General features: G+C 51.7%; 1 protein-coding gene and 1 long non-coding RNA gene across 5 annotated transcripts in view; one reads left to right on the top strand and one right to left on the bottom strand.

Annotated features, from left to right (window-relative positions):
* The first annotated feature begins 3,937 nt into the window (after window positions 1-3,937).
* On the top strand, window positions 3,938-13,805 carry LOC147144247 (nesprin-2). Of its 2 annotated transcripts, XM_086036346.1 has the most exons (14): window positions 3,967-4,058; window positions 6,914-7,407; window positions 8,442-8,579; window positions 8,647-8,797; window positions 8,997-9,179; window positions 9,257-9,391; window positions 10,166-10,360; window positions 10,502-10,622; window positions 10,712-10,876; window positions 11,369-11,460; window positions 11,562-11,738; window positions 12,455-12,565; window positions 12,640-12,686; window positions 13,207-13,805. In XM_086036346.1, exons 3-14 carry the CDS (start codon window positions 8,467-8,469, stop codon window positions 13,424-13,426), a joined length of 1,710 nt encoding a protein of 569 aa, XP_085892472.1. In that variant the 5' UTR covers window positions 3,967-4,058; window positions 6,914-7,407; window positions 8,442-8,466; the 3' UTR covers window positions 13,427-13,805. The 2 variants fall into 2 exon arrangements, with proteins under 2 accessions (XP_085892471.1, XP_085892472.1); XM_086036345.1 differs by lacking the exon at window positions 6,914-7,407 and having other exon boundaries at window positions 3,938-4,058.
* The window catches only part of LOC147144245 (uncharacterized), a 36,388-nt gene continuing 23,570 nt past the window's right edge, over window positions 5,587-18,404 (bottom strand). For 2 of the 3 annotated variants that reach the window (XR_015087534.1, XR_015087535.1), the window contains 3 exons: window positions 12,827-12,871; window positions 12,237-12,695; window positions 11,197-11,707 (listed from right to left, as the gene is read on the bottom strand). This is a non-coding gene — a long non-coding RNA (uncharacterized LOC147144245). Of the gene's footprint in view, window positions 5,950-10,409; window positions 10,617-10,703; window positions 11,708-12,236; window positions 12,696-12,826; window positions 12,872-18,404 lie in introns of those variants that run through there. The other variant, XR_015087538.1, reaches the window with a different exon arrangement.

Here is an 18,404-nt window from a genome sequence, read left to right as displayed (position 1 = left end):
GAAAACGTTTCTCCGAGACGGAGGAAAAGAGAGCAGCCAGGTCGAGGCAATTTGTGTCCAAGTGAACATTTCGTCGCTTACAAATGTGTACAAAGCCACGGCAGTTGTGATCTTCGTGCACTCCTTGAAATCAACTCCAAAACAAATGTCCAAAAGGACGAGAGCGGCGCGTCTGCCACTGGCTGGCGACCGACTGAGCGCTCCAGGGCGCCGAAAGCCGACGCCGGCTCGCCCGCCGCCCCGAGCGGGAGAACCAAACGAAGCCGTCGCCTTTCCACATATGGCAGCGGCGTCGGCCGTGAGCGGGATGAAGATGAGGAGGATGAAGCTGAAGTTGATGATGGGACCGACGAAAGTAGCGGGATTGGGAAAAGTAGCGCGTCCGTGGCCGATCCGGCCTCGACGTCGGGCGGCTTGGCTCCCGGCTGCGCGCAGAGGATGTGCTCCACGCTGAAGTCCGACGGTCGGCGGGCCTCCGCGAGGACTGCAAGCGGCGCCACCGAGTCCTAAAAAGTACCGGAAGCTTCTGCGCAGTGGCCCAAACTTGCTCCAAAGCTGTTGAGCAGCGGCGAGCGAGCGCGCAGCGCCGCTCAGGCGTCCACTTTTAAAGAGCCGCCGTCAAAAGCCGAGCGTGCCTTGAAATGCAAATGAGCACCTTTGATGACAAAAAGTCTCCATTTTTGATTGGGCTGGGCAAGAGGAGAAACTCTTCGCCGTCGTCACACTTCATCAGTCGTCTGCACTTCTGTTTCCTCTTTCATGTATAGAGTTCACTATCACTAAAGAAAAATCCAAAGGAACTAGTGTGGGAAAGAGTAACTGATGAAAAAAATGTAGGAAATAACTACTGCCGTGTAAATACGAACAACTGTAGTGATGACTAAGAATACAACTAGTGCACGTATGTACAAGTATGTTTCGTGCACATGCAGTAACTGGAATGAAAAGTAATGAGTGTGAAAAGTGATGAGAGTAAAACTTCAAGTAACGAGGGTGGCAAGCAGTCATAATGATAACAATAATTTTACAAAGCTGGTCATTTGTAGCTTGAAAAGACAAAAGATTTCTATTCTCTGGCTTTTGATCCGACCTGAGACTGACAAATTTTCCGTTGTTTCCCGGTGTCCATTGCGTTTTGTGTTCATTTATTGATTTCACATGTTGTGTGAAGGCTATTTTGTTGTTTGTATGTAAAGTGCATTGTTAAAGCTCTAGCTGTTGTGACATACGCTGTACAAATTGTATTGTTTTGCGCTCAAGTCAACTCGAAAATAAAGTGAAACAACAAAACAAAGGCAAATTTAAAGTGATCACGGGGCCGCGAATATTCTGGTTGGCCGTTCATAACAGCAGAGTTATGTATTATGTTATGTGCGTGAGTTATGTTGTGCATGTTATGCTATGAGTTATGTTATGTGTTTATTTGATTTGTTTGCTTGTTGGTTGAATTAGCTTCTCGTTTATGTATTGAAGTACAGTACAGTACTACAGTATTGCTTTTCTCGGCCTGAATCGCACCGTGTTCGACTGTGACGATGACGATGATGGCGAAGATGATAATGACGTCACGCTCACGCGACCAACCTCAAGCGAAGCGAAACTAGACAAAACAAGGCGGCTTGCAATCCTGACTATGTCCAGCAGATGTCGCCACAGGAGAAGCGACCTCTTATGACGTCGCTCGTGTTTGTGCGTGGCTAAGCGTGTACGTCCCAGTCGTGCGTGCGCATGAGCGCGATTCATGTGACGTCACAGCTAATAGAAATTCTTCAAGATTGCCAACAAGAGCCTTCCAGCATAAAATGGACAATTTCCTTTTCGGACGACCTTGTTTCTCTCGACATCAACGAGATCACGTGTGCGCGCATGCGTGCGTGCGACGTTACGGAGGGCGCGGTTGAATGAAGAGCAAAGATGAAACCAAGTCCACGTGTGAACGTTTGCACATTTGCGTTCCAATGCAAAGTGGCGGCGAGCGAGTAGTCGGTTCAAAGGTCACAGCGTGGCAGGCGTGGCAGCGTCAATCAAGTTCAACAAGAAACTCTTTGTCTGTCTTCTCCTCTCCATTTCTAATTTGCGTCATCAGCGAGCGAGTGGAAAGCAAGGCTCACTTTACTTCTATTTTCTTTTATTCATTTCGTTTTTAATTGCCTCTTCTAACGTGTTTTGGGGTGCATTTTATTTTTTTCCTTTATACGGAATTGCCCACCCACGCTTCATACACGTTCTTTTATTTTCTTTATTATAGATTTAGTTTCGTTGTATTCCATTTTAATGAAATCTTTCTTGAATTTTCATTCTTTCTTCAAACCTATTTCATTTCTTGTCTTTTTCTTTTCTTTTTTTCTTTCTTTTTTGCTTACTTGCTTTTATCTGCTTTCACTTGATGTCATTTATGATTGATGCCGTCATGCCCTTTTTTTTCTTTTGTGTGTGTGCGCGCGTGTGTTTCGGCTCCAAATCCACTTTTGAGGAACTCGACGTCCAGCGCAACTTTGACTTTTGTGCGGCCATGGCAACAACATCAACATCCAGCCACTCCATCCATCTTTCGTGCCGCTTAAAGTATAAGACGTCGTCTTTTACATACAGATAACATAAGCATAACGTTCACAACTTTTGGAGGCCTCGCCCATTTTTTGCATCAACACGCAAACTCACGCACACACAAGTACAAGCACTCACATTTGATGACAAAGATGATGAAGCAAAAGACACTCTAAGCGGTGTGCACGGGCATGTGTGTGGGCGTGGCCTTGCGATTGGGCGGTTTGTGAGCCGGCGCCTTCTCTGATTGGCTGCTTTTGGGAACAAGAGGACTATTATTGGCACAGTAGCCGCGCCACTGGTCGCTCGAGGTCACAAAAAGGCCGTTTGGGCAGCTCGATTGTCATCAAAATATGACTCACGATTATTTTGGTAGTAATTGAAATCACGATTATTCAAACGATCACTTATTTTTTTGTACAAGCCAAGAAAATGTTCAAACGTAAAAAATACATTGACTCGAAACACTAATTTTCTACGTTTCTTTTGGACCAAACACAATTGCTAAAATTTGTTATAAAATTTTAAAAAAGGTATGAATGTCTAAATTCAAGTATGACTTCCTTGCGTCGACAAACAGTGCGCGTTGGATAGTAGGGATGTAACGATTCACTCAGTTCCCGATTTCCGATTGGATTTTTTAAAAATGGCTACCATGCTTCACTCGTGTGGTTGTGCAGCCATCCACAAAGGCAATACGCAATGATGAGTGGCGCAAGCGCATCATTTGATGTGCACATTCAAAATGTGCTATGCATCTGGAATGAAAAAACAAATCATTTTCGAGATGAATTTAATCAACTGGATTTTCGATGAAGTGAATCCATTAATCGGGGTGAATCCTTTTGAAATGTTCAATTTCCGATTAATCATTACATCCCCGTTGGATAGAAATGACTATGAATAATCGTTTTTTTACGACGATGCCAGTTTTGTAATGGTGGAGTGTAGCAATCATTGTCGTTGTAATTGCATTTGGATGCATTGCACAGCCCTAGTTTGGGCGCCCCAAGGAGGTCAGGAGGTCGGCAATTTGCACTTTTCAAGCAAGTCATCAAACGTCTATGAATCAGCCCCAAACATTCAATACTGCTTGCAAAGTAACGGGGGGAGGAAAAGTAACCACTGCAGTCTGTCGATGTGCTCACAGCGCGCTGCAGGACGGTCGGATTACGAGTGCGTATCGTTTTCAAGTTGACTTTTGGGCTGACCGGACCGGATTTTAGGGCGTGCCTTTAGGAGGACTGCTGCATGGGAAACGTAAAGCATGCCAGCAAAACATGACCAGAAGCAGTCATGGGGAAAAAAAAACAACAAAGCACAAAAAAGTGTCCAGTGTCAAGTGGGCGTCAACAAGTTTTCCCGCGTGAGCAGTTTCAGGTGCGCGCAGGGGGCGGGGCCTGGAGGACACCTGCGTACATGAGCTAACCGCACGCCACAGCACCTCCTCCTCCTTGTTCGCCGCTCGACAACAACTTGCGGACCTGGTTTCCTCCGCTTGCCAGGAACAGGTAACTTTGCTTTGACCTTTAACCTCTCATTCATAGCGCAGCGCCCAACTGTCAACCGTTTGCTTCTTGCGTGTGTGTGCGTGCGGGCCTGCGATTGCTCGTCCTGTCAAAGTGCACGGTGTGTACTTTAGTGGCGTGTCAAGTTGCGCCACGCAAAGTCATCGTTGACACAAAAAAACCCGTCTGTGCGAGCGCAGCCTACTTGGCCGGGCGGTGCTCTGTTGCCACGGTAACCGGGTCAGGGAGGGAGGGAGGGAGGAAGGAAGGAAGGAAGGAAGGAAGGAAGGAAGGAAGGAAGGAAGGAAGGCAGGCAGGCAGGCAGGCAGGCAGGCAGGCAGGCAGGCAGGCAGGCAGGCAGGCAGGCAGGCAGGCAGGCCACCTGTGGTCAGTTGCGTGCAGCATCACACCGCCTCAAGATGATCGCATCTTTTTTGAAGACGATAAGCAGTGAAAAGCTTTCGCTTGGATGCGTTAAGCCTGATGTCTTGATTTTTCTATTTTTAAAACGGACGTTCAGGAGGAGCCACGTCAGGTCAGGCACAAAGTTGCCATTGTCATCCAAACAAGCCCAGCGCTCGTACTTTTTGGAGCACAATGGCGAGCGCCTGAACGGGGGTCGTCTGGCCCCTCCCCCCAGGCGTCAGGTGTCGTGCCACCCGAGCGCCCGGACGACCCGAGCCGGACAAAGAAAAGCGCTTGTCGTCGCGGCAACGCACACTCAACGGACCCATTGTGAGGGCGGGACACGAGACGCGCCGTCTCGTTGACGTACAAAGCCATCGGCGCCAATCGGTCCACTTCCTCGGTCCGTGTCTATGCATCGACAGCATTTCCAAAGCCCTTCCCCTTTTCACCGTTTTAGCATCATTTAGCGGCGTGGCTTTAGCGCCATCCGATGGCACCTTGGCGCCGCGCAACTGTCGGCAACTGTTGGCAACTGTGGACGCGAGTTGAGGAGCTTCATTTGGACAAGAGCGGTTCTTTTGCGGCACCGCTCGAAGGCGGCAGTCTGCCGTCTTTTGGCAAGTTTGCGGCCCTTGTTGTGTATGGATCGCAAGTTGCGCAGCGGGGCTCCAATTGCCGAGGTTTTCTCGGCCCAAGCACGGATTGCCACCTCCAAATGCTTTTTGCAAGTCACATTTTCCTTGTTTAAAAACACAACGTTTGACTCTCCGTTCAACACCAACATCAGTCCCGTCCCATCAATGGTGACGTCAAATAGTTTGCGCTTAAAGTGCCACGGGTCAAAACATTGCAATGCGAGTGTGGCATTTGTCGACATCGTTCATCGTCATCGTTTGGCCCGATTGAAATTTGAGGTGATTGACAGGACAGCCGACGAGAGCCAATAACGAGCTTCGGGCCGATCCCTTTTTCACTCATTTCTACTTTCTTTTTCTGGACAAGCCCCAACAAACCGTTCATTCATTCGTTCATCCATCCTACTCAAGGAGGACAATGCAGGATCATCAATGTTGCCCCATTCCATTTCTAACCCTTGACACATATTTCAATAGAACACAAATAACTTCAGCAATCCGCTAAACATACATATATATATATATATATATATGGATATATATATATATAGAGAGAGAGAGAGATACATTTTTGTTTTTTGAACGAGAGAACACACAACATTTGAACATCTGAGGTCAGCTAACAGCGAGCAGTCAAATGGCGCCTAATTGACTTTCAAGTCATCGCCAACAATTTTGCTTTACCTTGGCGTCGCGTCCCGGCAGCTGCGGCGACGGACGGACGGACGGACGGACGGCTGCAAAATCCATCCCGGGCCGTCTTTGAGAGCCGTCCTCGAGGGCACTTGGCTGACGTCGCCGCCGCCGCGAGGGAGATGCCAAATGGCTGCCAGTGCCGCTTACTGCTGCTTCTTTAAAAAACAAACCAAAACTACCGTCATACATTTTCAAAAACGTTCCGAGCCGGCCGCAGGAGGAAGAAGGCGTGGCTTCATTTTGGAAAAAGCTCTTTTCCGCAGTCAGCTGGCCAAACGTTGAAGGACCGCGTGCCAGTAACGGCGCCCGGTGAGCAAAGAAACCTTCCGATTGGCTCCTTACGGTCACGTGATCACAACAAGCGCAGCTGTCCCGTGCTTGTTTGCCGCTTGACATGTATGACGTGGATTTGCTTTTGACAGCTGTGTGTATGGAAGACGTACATTGCATTGACGACGGATTTTTCTCAGGATGTATTTTGTCCATAAAAAACAAAATGAAGAAAGACATGGCAAGGTGAGAGAGGACGAGACGCACGTGAATAACAACGTGGTGGCCCGTTGAAAAAAAATCACAGACGAAAAACAAACAGACGAACTAAAGCTACTACTTGAAAAACGTATCTGGCTCCAGATGATTCGATTTTGTGCGACCGCCTGACCAAATACAATTGCGGGAATTCAACAATCATTTTTTTCAGCGCACCCCCACCACCGAGGTCCAAACGCTTTGAACAATGTTCTCGTGGATGGTCTGCCGTCACGTGCGCCAGATCGCACCTACGTGAAATCAATTCACTGTCCTCCGTCCAACGACTGCAAAGAACTTTTGAGCCGAGCGGCCACGTTCTCCCGCGCCCCTGCCTGGTCGCCATGGTGACTTGGGCAAATCGGGGCTCCGTTCATGCTGTCTTTTCATGGTTGCGGGTCAAGTTCCTTTGAGCTGAGTGAAATCAGCTGTTCTGGAGCCCGAAACTCAAGAGTAGGCCAAAGTCCAAATCGTTTTCAAAACTGATTTGAAACGGCGGGCAACTCATCTGGTCGGGAGCGGCCTGGTGACCGACCACTGAGATGAACCGGGGCCTCACTCAATGACTTGCGTATTTCTTGCTCTTGGCAGCGGGGTCCTGTCCACGTCCCCCACCAAGCGCGGGCCCGCCTTCAGCGTCGTCTACGGACGGACGGCGCCGCGTCTCGTTTTGCGGCCGCGCCTCGGCTCAATGAAGGCGGCTATCGTTGCGGCTGGGCCTCCCGACCACCGAACCGCCGGACTCGCGTAGAGCACGCCGGACCCGGCGAGACCCAAGCGGACGGGACCGGACTGGACTCCATTGGTTCAAACCGCCAATGACCGACCCGGTCCGGACCTGAGCGAGCGGACGAAAGCGGGCCACGCAGTATCTAACAAGAGCCAAGTGGATCTGGCTGAAGCTGACTGGATCAGAGTGGACCTGACTCATTCTCGGGACCCCATCGGACCAACGTGGACCAAAGTGTCCAGACGAAGGCCAGCTGGAACGGCGTAGCGCCACAGTGGAGCCGAGCCGAGCCGAGCAGAGCGGAGCGGAGCGAAAATGTCTGGGCTGAACCGGAGCCGGGGAGGGAGCTCTTGGAGTGAGTGTGAGCGCAGAGACGGTACGCAGAGATTCCGTCTGAGCTAGCTGCATCTGCAGACGGAGAAAGGGACTCCGTGTGACATCGCTACCTGTTAGCGTCACCGTGTCCCGATCGCGTCAGATGCCAGGTCCGCTCAAACCGAAGCCGACGCAGCTTTAATATTATCGTCATTGTGACGGTTTCGGTTCAATCACACAGGCACGGATTGGGCTCAGGGGCAGACAAGGGGAATGATTCATGACAACTTTAGTCCAGAATTGACACAAGCACTTTCTACTCTCCCAACCTGACCCAGCCCCAATTTTTTTTTTTTTTTTTTTTACCAGATTAGGTCGAAGACTAAAAGTTATGTGCTCGTGCGGTCTTCGTTAAAAGATGATTGGCACCTGCCTCAACACGGCTGCTTCAAACATCTCGCTCTTGTTTTTAAAGGCAGCAAGCCGTTGCTTTTGAATGACACCTGACACCGAGTGCTTCGCTGATCTCGTTCTCCTATTCAAGCGGGAAGCGCGATGGCTGCTTCCCACTTCTTCTTTGACCACGCGGTCCCTCGGCTGGCCTGGAGAGCGGCGACAAGGGACAAGTGACAAGGGAGGGGGGAGGCTCGGGCGCCGCGACCTACGAGCGACTCAGCGAACCTTCAAAGCTGACGAGCAGATGGCGTGTCATCGCCGAGAAGGGGGCACTCACAGTGACGTCGTCTCAGAGAGCGACATCGGCGACGCGGGCCGACAAACATCACCTCGCAACGTCCAAACCTAGCCGGAGGACGGGCCTCCTCGCGTGCCGGCATACGCCCCGCTAGCTTAGCAGCTAATGTAAGACAAGCGTCGGTTACAAATGGCGGTGAGGAGTTACTCGAGGCCCGTCGGGGACAGTAGCTGACGCGCTTCGCAAGGTGAAGGAAAAGACGTGACGTCCGTCCGCACGGGTAACGCCGCCCGGCCGGACCAACCTAGTTTCGTTTTGTTTGGCATCAAAGGTTTAGCTAGGGCTACCGGCGCTTTTCACGACGACGCTCTCTTCTCCAGACGTTGAAGGTACGCTGATGTCATCATGTCTGGATTAGACACACCCCCTTCACACCAGCACGATATTGCCAAGCATCGGCCCGAAGATCCCGTGATCGGCGAGGAGCCGGCGGACGGCGACCCGCCGGGATGCGACCGGTGAGTTTGATTTGACCGCGGGGACCGAGCGCGGGCGGCCGGCGTGACTTCCTGTTGCGGCCCGCAGGCTGGAGAGACGCTGGCTGCTATGGCACGGCTTCATGACGGAACGCGGCCGCTTGGACGCTTGGCTGCGAGCGGCCGAGCAGGCGGTGGCCTCCCACGACTGGGCCCGGGTCACCTACGCCGGAGCCGAGGACCGCGTCAGGAGGTTTGAGGTCAGGAACGTCGTGGGTCGGTCTTTTCGCGCTTCGGCGCGTGGACGTGCGTATGTGGGAGTTTGGCTTAGTTCAGGTACACGTGTACGCGTGTGCTTCTTGTTCAATTTCATTGAAAGGACCTCAGGTTCCAGTGGGATTTACACCATCTTATCGGTGCCGTCTCGATCAAACGGAGTTGTTTTCTCGCATGCATCAGACGCTGCGGCGCGAGGCAGGCTCCGCTCGGGTCGGTCTCGACGCGCTGACCCAGAGGAAGCGGACCCTGAGCGCGCTGTTCCAGGGCGCCATGCGGGCTCGCCTGGTAGCCGCAGCCCGGGACTGCCGACACAGATGGGAGCGCCTCAATGTCAAACTGGAGTTCATCAGCGGAAGGCTGAAGGTCACAGGAGAGATTAGACAAAGCAAAACACAACCACAACGGATTGCATTCTTCAAATGCAACGTGACCTCTTTCAGGCTTTGCTGCGCGAGTGGGAAGAGTTTGACGAGGAGACCGAGGCGCTGGCCGTCTGGTTGGCCGAGTTGGAGCTCGGTCTCACGGGAGTCCAACGCGTGACTGGAAACACGTGCGACAAACTCCGAGAACTGCAGGTACTTTTATGACAAGGTAATGTAGACCGACCGACTGACCGACTGACCGACCGACCGACCGATCGACTGACCGACTGACTTCACCTGTGGACCGGAGCCCGTAGAGCCAACTCTGTGACTCTGTGGCTCCACCGCTCGAACCAATTGGGCCCAAGTGAATCCGATGAGCACGAATTTGAGCCGAGTGCACTTGAATGGGACAAACCGGTCTAGACGGGAACTGGATCAAACTGTGCAGGACTGGCACAGGACCCACTTGGAAGAAACTTGACCTGACTGTCCCACTAGAGCAGATTGGACCCAACTAAATTTGGCTGGGATTGGCAAGTAAACCTGGGAGGGCCCAACTGGCTGACCCGGCTCCTCCACTAGAACAGATTTGGCCCAACTCAATCCGACTCGTCTAAACTTGACCGAGGCGGACTGGAATGCATCCGTCTTCACCACCGGAGCCTAGTAGATAAAAGCGGACCCAGTATTCACAGCTCAATTATTCGGAGAAGTTACGAACTCGGCCTTTGGTTGAACACGCAAATCCCAAATGAAGACACTGGCGAGGAGCCGCTGCAGGCTGCGATTCACCCCTGAGGTGCTCAAGCGCAGGCTCGCTCGCCCGCCCGCCCGCCCGCCAGCCCGACCGACCGACCGACCGACCGACGGACCGAATGTGGCTCCCGATAAGCCTCACTAGGACACGCCCCTTAATGCTTAACACATGCTCCTGTTAAGTCCAAAGCGGCGGCGCGCCCGTCTTGACTGCGTGCGTTTGTGCAGTCGATCCAGGAGAGCGCGTGCGTCAACTCCGGCCGCGTCAACGGCGTCTTGGAGCGTGGCGAGGCTCTGATCCAGCGCGGGGCGGAGTGCGACGCGCAGCGTGTGGAGCGCCGCCTGCTGGAGCTTCTGCGCCGCTGCAGCCGCGTCTACTGCGACATCGCCCGAGCGCACACCAGACTCGTCAGCATGAGACTGGTGCGCACTCAAGCTCAAGTGTGTCTGGCGCCCTCTGCGTTGCTCTCACCGCATGCTCCGCGTCTCTGTCCGTCTCCGTGTCGCTCTGTCCGTCACTCGTTCCGTCTCCGTCCTGCTCCTCTTCCGAACCTACCCTCTCAGGTTTTTGAGGACGACTTCCTGCTGACTCCGCCTCCGGATTCCGGGTGTCCGTCAGAGACACTGTTTGAGGAGGAGGGAGCGCTTGACAAAATGCACCAGGACCTCGCCGCCAGTCCTAAAGGTGAACAAGTCGCTTTGTGAAGACGCTGATGAGCAGGACGATGAGCAATTGAGGAGCGCAAAGTCAACTTGTGCATCTTGCCCTGTCAGAGCTCCATCATCGTCATCATCATCATCATCATCATCATCGCCCCCGCCGCCACCGTCCTCCTTCGCCATCCCCGCCTTCCCATGAGCATTTGGAGTGGGACCCCTCGGTGGACGTGGGACGCTCCGTCTCCTGCGGTGACTTCTCCTACTACAGTGCCAGCACAGGTGGGAAAAGCCAGGACGTTCGAGCACAAGCTGTGACTTGCCGCTTCCTGTTGCGCTTACACTTTCAATCTAGTGACATAGTATTGTTGTTCTTTTTGTACAAATGAAATAAAAGGCCTCCGGATCAGTTCCAAGGTATCCTTTCTACCCTTTAACACGTACGTAATTCTTTCCGGTGGAAGCGTTGCCGACATTTGACGTAGCCATCGGTCCACGCTTGGTCTGTGACACTTCTTCCGGTAAAGGGCAAACCGAGGTTCCGAAAGTGTGGGTTCGCGACGAGAAAAATGGCAGAGTCCAAACCGACAACTTGGGCTCCGTTGCTACACGTGGAACGTTTACTGAAACATCAAAGACGACAAGTACGGACGTTGAACTGAAATCTCAGACGTCGATGCCACATGCTGAACGCTTACTAAAACCTAAGAAACATTTTGTGAAAACAAAAGGCGGCGCATGTGGAAAAAGCATCAAACTACTTTGGCTGCGCAGGTCCCAGAGAAAGCCCAAAGAGGCGGAGCTACATCAGTTCCCGCAGCTCTGATGTCATGGGTGGTGACATCATCAAGCGCGAAGATGCGCCGGTGAGTCGCGTGCGTTTGCGCACCGAGCGGCTGCGCACCGAGCGGCTGCGTCATGTCATCATCGATGCGGCCGGCGTGTCTTTCCTGTCGTTTACTCAAAGGCATCGCCGGCTCTCCCTGACGTCTTCTCGCCACAATCGGGCAGAAAGTGTCCTCGCAGTGACCGCCGGGTGACCTCCACGCCGCAACATGACGGCGACTGGGGGGTGAGGGCGTGGCTGGGAGTCCACAGCGCCGTCCGTCCTTCCTGTTGTAAAGCCGTGCAGACCGACAGTCAGGTTAGCGTTCAAAGTTAGCTTCAAATGTTGCCTTCCAAGTGTACAATTTCAAAGTTTGCTCACAACATTATTTCCCAAGTTAGCGTCAGCATAAGATTCCAACGACAGCTTTCAACGTCAGCTGCTGAAACTAACCTCTCGCGTTAGCGCTTAGCTAGCACAGCATTGGCTTCGAGTGTGAGCTGCTGGGTTAGGGTTAGCTTCCAACGCAAGAGAGATCAAAGATCGTTCGCTTCTGACATGAGCTCCGTTTCATCGTGTCAAGAGATGAGATTCCAAAGTTAGTTTCTAACATTAGCTTTCCAAGTTGGCTTTCAATATTTTGGTCAGCGGTGATTGTTTGATTGATTGATTTACTGAACATATAAACACAACATGAAAGACATGAAGAAAAAAAACAAAACAAAAAAAATCGTTTGAGATAAGATCGTTAGCGTTCCGCGTTGGTTTCAACATTAGCTTCCAACATTAGATTCTCGAGTTAGCTGGCAAAGTTACCTCTGCCGTTAGCTTCAAATGGTAGCTTCCGACGTTACCCCCAACATTGGCGTCTGTTTGCGTCCGAGCGAAAATATTAGGTGTGGCAGATAACTTCCTTTATATTTTGAAGTTTATGTCCATCCGGTGTTTGATTTTTTTCAGCGTTGCTTCCAAAGTTAGCCTCCAGAGCTGCCCGTTAGTTTTGCGGGCGTGTTCTTGACGTCATTTGTGTTCAGTGTTTGGCCATCACCAAATGGGATCCCGCAGAGCTTGTCACTCACGTCCCCTGTTGCCATGGAGACGACCGCGACGACGCGCCGTCCTGTGACCCACAACACCGGGCGCGGGTCAGTCACATTGGCTCACATTGTGGTGAAATCACTGTTAACAAAAAAGGAACTTTTTTTTGGAATGGTTTCAGACTCCAGAAGAAGAGGAAGAGTCCTGCTGTAATGAAGCGGAACAAAGGTGACAGTCCTGCAAATTACACACACACACACACACACACATTGTAAAAAATCTTGAAATTTCACTTGCGTATTTTAAACAAAACTCAATTTTTCAAATATTGTAAACAAGCTGGTATATTTCACTTCAGAATTTCTCACATTGTCAACGTCTTCACTCTCCCACACCCACTGTGAGGAAATCTTCTAAAAAAAAAAAAAAAAAAAAATCAAAATCAAATAAAATTCACATTTGCATTGAAAACAACCCTGCACACCACAGACCATCAGAAGAAATATCCCCATTTCACACACTGTAAACAAACCTCGCACACATTTAACAAGCATCTGAATTTGAGAATTCAAGAGACCAAAATTTCACATCAATTGGGAACAAACTCCAGAATTGCACACAGCTGTTGTAAAAAAAAAAAAAAAAAAAAAAAGAAAGAAAGAAGAAACCCAAGAGCCTTCACCCACATTTCACAGTGAAGAACCATGAAAGTTTTGGGCAAATTGTGACCAAAGCTGCGACCTGCTAGGGGCGCGCGGGCGGCGCCTCGCCCGGCCGCCGGCGGCGACGGCGGCGCCAAGTGCCTCCTGCTGGCCGCCGGCGCCAAGTGCCTCCTGCTGGCCGCCGCCGCCATGTCTCTGCTGGCCTGTCTCGTGTGGAGCTTGGTGGAGCCGCCGTGCCGCCACGGCACGGCCGCGCCGCCGGGAAGCCTGCACCTGAGCTACGTCAACGGGCCGCCGCCCACCTGACGCCACGCGCCGCATCCCAACAAGCACGTGACGTCACGTGACACCAAATACCATTTAACTGGTTCCTCAACTTGTAGCACTTTTTTTTTTTTTTCCTCAAAATTGAACGTAGCCTTGTTTGCCAGCCGCTAAAGTTGCGACTCCAGCTTGGAAATTTTCAGGGGAAGCTTTAGGAATTCTAGCAAAGAGCTCATCGGGATTCTGGTTTGTTTTTGTGTCTTTGATGCTTTTGAGTCATGAAAAGCATTTTGCTTTTTCGATTGTCAGGCTTTATGATGCTTTGGAAGTGTGTCAATCAATGGATGGATTGATGGAAAAAGGCGCAGGTGTTTTTCTGCAATGGATATCAAATAAAACGGACATTTTATGACTTTCATGACAAAAAGTGTGCGCGCGTGCGTGTTTGCATCCATGCCTGTGTGAATCCACGTCAACGTGGGCGTGTACACTCTAAAAGGCGTTCAGGCCGAGCGAGATAGCCCAATGCGACGTGGGCCAACTGCTACCGTCGCTTCAGTGAACGAAATTGAAAATGATAGGTCAGCATTTCACGCCTTTCGACATGGTCAAGTCAAAATGTTGATTTTGCGAATGGCTTAATCCTCACAAGGGCAAGTCAAGCAGTCGCTAAGAATTCAAGCTGTCGTGTTTTATGTTGTGGCGCTACACAAATATTGCTTCAAGACAATCCGGAGCTTTGAGCTAAACATTCAAACTGGGCTTGGGAGTTAGCGACGGATGCTAACCATTAACTCTGGGCGGCAGTTAGCATGGAGTTAGATCTCCACAATGGCTCTCATACTTGTTGAATAACTAACGTCCGTCCGTCCGTCCGTCCGCCCGCCCGCCCGCCCGCCTCTCCAACGCGTCACTTTTTCTTTGCAGCGCCAATGCCGAGCGAGAGAGGCATGGAGACGTGCTAGCTAGCGCTCGCTAGCGTTCGAGACAGCTACTTAACCCTACAACACTAACGTCGGGTGATTTTCACCCACACGTTTTTTTTAATGTGATCTTATTTTGTATCGGGAAATTAAAGGGGACAACTTCCAACGTGCCATCCAGTCTTGTACTTTTCCATAACTTGATGAAAACGATTTTATCCAGGATATATTGGGTTAAATGTACCCGACGCTAGTGATGCTGTTACTCATTTTAACGTGAGTGTTGTAGGGTTAAGTGAATAAATGAGCTTGCTTCAAGTTTTGTTCAGGTATTAAACGTTAAGAACATCATTTTTCAGGTCAAGGCAAAACATGAAGGTTGCTTCAAGTCAATCATTATTGTTTACATCAACATTAAGTCATCAGCTCGGAAGAAAATCACTAAATGTTGTTTGTGTAAAGTCAAATATTTGAGATGTGCTATTTGGACATTTGTTTGACGCGTGTGTGAGCTGTGATTGTGTGCTGAGTGAGATTTGCGCGCGTTTCGTGCCACGCTCACGTGTCCGCCCCACAAGGACTCGTCATGGTGATACCGCTAATACATTAAGTGGAGATTAACTCCACTTGCTGTGTGCGCGCATGTGTGCGCGCGCAGAACGGGAAGTGCTACTGACAGCCCGTCACAAGAGGTGCGTGTGCGGGTTTTGGTGCGCGTGCGCGGACGGCCGCCCTTGCGTGGCAAGGTGGCGAGAGGGCGGCAAACGTCCCCCGGTCAACAACTTGCCACGTTTGCCGCCGTCGGCGCGGAGAACGCTCCAGAAATGAGACGAGTCCCACGTTCATCAGGCTGCCTTTGTTCAGCCACGCCGACTTGGTCTTCAACCGCTCGCTCGCAATCAAACGTCACACAGTGAATGCTAATCACTTTGCTGGCGCTGACACCAAAAAGAGGCATGGGAAGAAGGGAAAAAAGTGCTTTCGGGACACACCACTTAAGCCCTCACTGTCCTAGTTGTGTGTGTGTGTGTGTGTTTGGAGTGTGTGCATCCCTGTGTGTGTGTGTGTGTGTTCGTGTCGCCCGGATTCCAAAAATATGCTTGGAACGGTAATTGAAGACTCGAAATTGTGCGGAGGTGTGAATGTGAGCACAAATAGTTGTTTGCCTCTATGTGCCCCGCGACTGGCTGGTGACCAGCTCAGGATGTCATCGTCATCGTCATCGTCATCATCATCATCATGCATCAGATTTATATAGCGCTCACAATCTCTTGTTGCGGGGCAGAATGTCAAGTCATGTCATGTCATTTTTGTTGCTTCACTACGGGTGCTATTTGTTAGCCCTCCAATGGTATTTTGCAGGGAGTGTTAGCGCGAAGCAAAGTTGTGCGGTTCTTTTGAAGACGCAATTTGGAAATGTCTTTGTTGACGGGAACATGTTTTGAACTCTGCGTTTTCTTCACGTTTGACTTGCGGATGGCGTCCTGATACTTTTGCCCACAAACATAAAACATTAAGTAAAGCGGCAAAGTGTGGCAGTTAGCTGAGCTGCTGCTGTCGTCATGGCGATTAGTGTCACTATCATGACAACATGGCAGCCAGAGAAACCAAAGGAGGGGGGGGGGGGGGGGGGGGTTATGTCACCCTAAAAGTTTTTGGGGAGGAATCCTCCCTCTCCAGCACCGAGGGGGGTGGGGCCATCTAACGAGATCAGCGCAGCTAATCATTCGGGAGGCTTTCTATTGGCCGGCGGCGTGGGGGCCGGCCGTTGGCATGACGACGACGCTGATTGACAGAGGCACCTCGTTGCCGCACATAATGGGATTATGCAGCGGGAAGCGGGGTCACCCGGTGGGGGAAGGGGGGGGGCGTTGAATGGGGGGGGGGGGGGGGTGAGGAGAGGTTGCGCAAGCGGCCTATCATGCAAACCTTGAAAAAATGATTCACAAAAATCTTTTTGCCCAATATGCTTGTGTGTAAGGTATCAACCAAAAACACACATTAGTGTGTGTGCATGCGTGTGTGTGTGTGAGGGGGTGTGTGGGGGTGTGTGTGTCCGTGTGTGTGTGATGAGTCATGGCTTTGTTTTATTGTTCTCTCTTTTAAGGCCTAGCTATCCCAATGCGATGTGGGCCAACTGCGACCGTCGCCGCGTCGCGCTGGCAAAGCACACGGCGACGACGGACAGCGCCGCTGACCATTGAAGTGGCTTCTGCGCTTGCGGGAGATGTAATAGCCCTCCATAGCATCGGCGGCGCTAGTCGCTATTCCTCATGGGTAGAAAAAGCCAAGCGGAAAGCTATTGGCCGGGGGCGGATTATTAAAAAACGTAAAGAATGCATTTTTGGCTCACGATGAACTCCCACCACGCCAAGCAAACCCTCCCGCTCTTGGCACAGTATGGCGCAATACTCTGTTTGTCAACATTGGAGGAGTTGATTTAGTGTGGAGAAATATATCTAGCCATTGTTTTACTTTTCATTTCGCTTGCGATGACCCTGCGCGATCCCTTTTTGTTAGACTTTTACAGCAAAGACTGATATTGGCAGATTTATGAGAATAAAAAGAAGAAAAGAAAAAAAAAAGGCTGAAAAATGGTTCAATAATCCTCTTTGCTGCAAATGAATATCGTCTCTCGGTCTTTTTGCCGACTAATAATCGGTATCTGCATTATGGGTCCATCTCTGGTCTCTTTAGTGGGAGGGAGTCATTTGGACGTGTGAACGCGTCAACGGGGTGTTGCGCGGCATTTGCGGGCGTCCTCAGTGGAAGGAGGCGCAACGACGGTCCTCTGACTCCTGCCCCTCGCTGGGGCTTCCTCCTAACTTGGCGTCCGCACTCGCTCGGCTTGCCGGCGTGTGGAAAGTGCCGGAGCCTTCCGCCTTCCGCCTTCCGCCTTCCGCCTTCCGCCTTCCGCCTTCCGCCTTCCGCCTTCCTTGCCGCTTCCCCTGCCTTCTTGCTGGCCTCCATCCACTTCCACGTTAACCTCTTCTTGTCGTCCCGCCGAGTCCTCTCCCCGCTTTGTCCGGCGGTCGACATTGATTAGATATCCATCGGAGGAGGAGGAGGAGTTAATCCCGGCTCAAGGCTTCCGCGAATAGCCCGCCGGCCTCGGCCAACGGCGCCGCGCGGCCCAAAATAGAACCACGCCCGCATCACGACAAACGGGTGGCGAGGACGTTTCCCAACCGGGGGGCGGAGCCTATCCCGGTTATTTTGGCGCAGACGAGACACCCGTCGATCGCGGGACTGCTCATTTGTCGGTCAAACTGCCAGGGGGGGAGCTGCCACTTTTCCAGCGGGCTGTGCGGGATGACGTCGTCTCAGTGGGGGGGGAGGGCGTTGCTATGACCCCCGACCCCGCGCACGCACCCTTTGCGACGGCGTCGCCGAGAAGTCATCGTTTGCCACGGCGCGGGCGGAATCGCGTCCGAGTCCGAAGCCGCGTTTTGCCGAGCTTGAGTTCCGAGCTGGCGCCGCGCTTTGCGTTTGCGCTACGTTTGCCGCAGAATATCTTGGCGCGTTGACACCAAATGGAAGCGCGTTATGTCAAATAATGCCGCCGATGTCATAACCAATGGAGATGGAGTAAATGTTGTAAATGCAATTTTGCCGGGTTCCTTTTTTGTTTGCCGGCTCCCGGTTCAAAGTGGCGCTTTGGCGTCAGCTTCACCGAGAACTCTTTGGGTCCGACTCGGCGGCGCTGATCAACGGCGCGTATTGCGATGGGGACGCCGGCGGACATTCTTCCCAACTGCAAATGCGGCCCGACTGCGGACGCTATGAGAAACGAGGACTTCGCGGTCTGTTTTTCATTTACGTTCAACACAATCGGCTTTGCATATCGGATGTTTATTGTATGATGTGCGTGAATGTTTTTGGAATACATTTTGGTGCTTAAAAAATTGCCATTGCCATCAATATTCGGTGCGCGTGTACGCATGGCGGAGCCATTTCTTGGCCAAACGAAAGTGGTTTCCAGATTTTGAAGCCGCAAGTGCAAACATTGCGCCACCGCCACCGGCTGGCGAGGGACGGCCGCAAGCACCCAGCCAACGTGAGGACATTCCGAAGACATGGGGGGGGGGGGGGGGGGC

The sequence above is a fragment of the Filicampus tigris genome, chromosome 7 (genome assembly GCF_054856515.1).
Source record: "Filicampus tigris isolate MCC_2025a chromosome 7, RoL_Ftig_1.0, whole genome shotgun sequence".
In the NCBI taxonomy this organism is placed as follows: domain Eukaryota; kingdom Metazoa; phylum Chordata; class Actinopteri; order Syngnathiformes; family Syngnathidae; genus Filicampus; species Filicampus tigris.
This window is presented reverse-complemented; position numbering and strand designations above follow the sequence as displayed.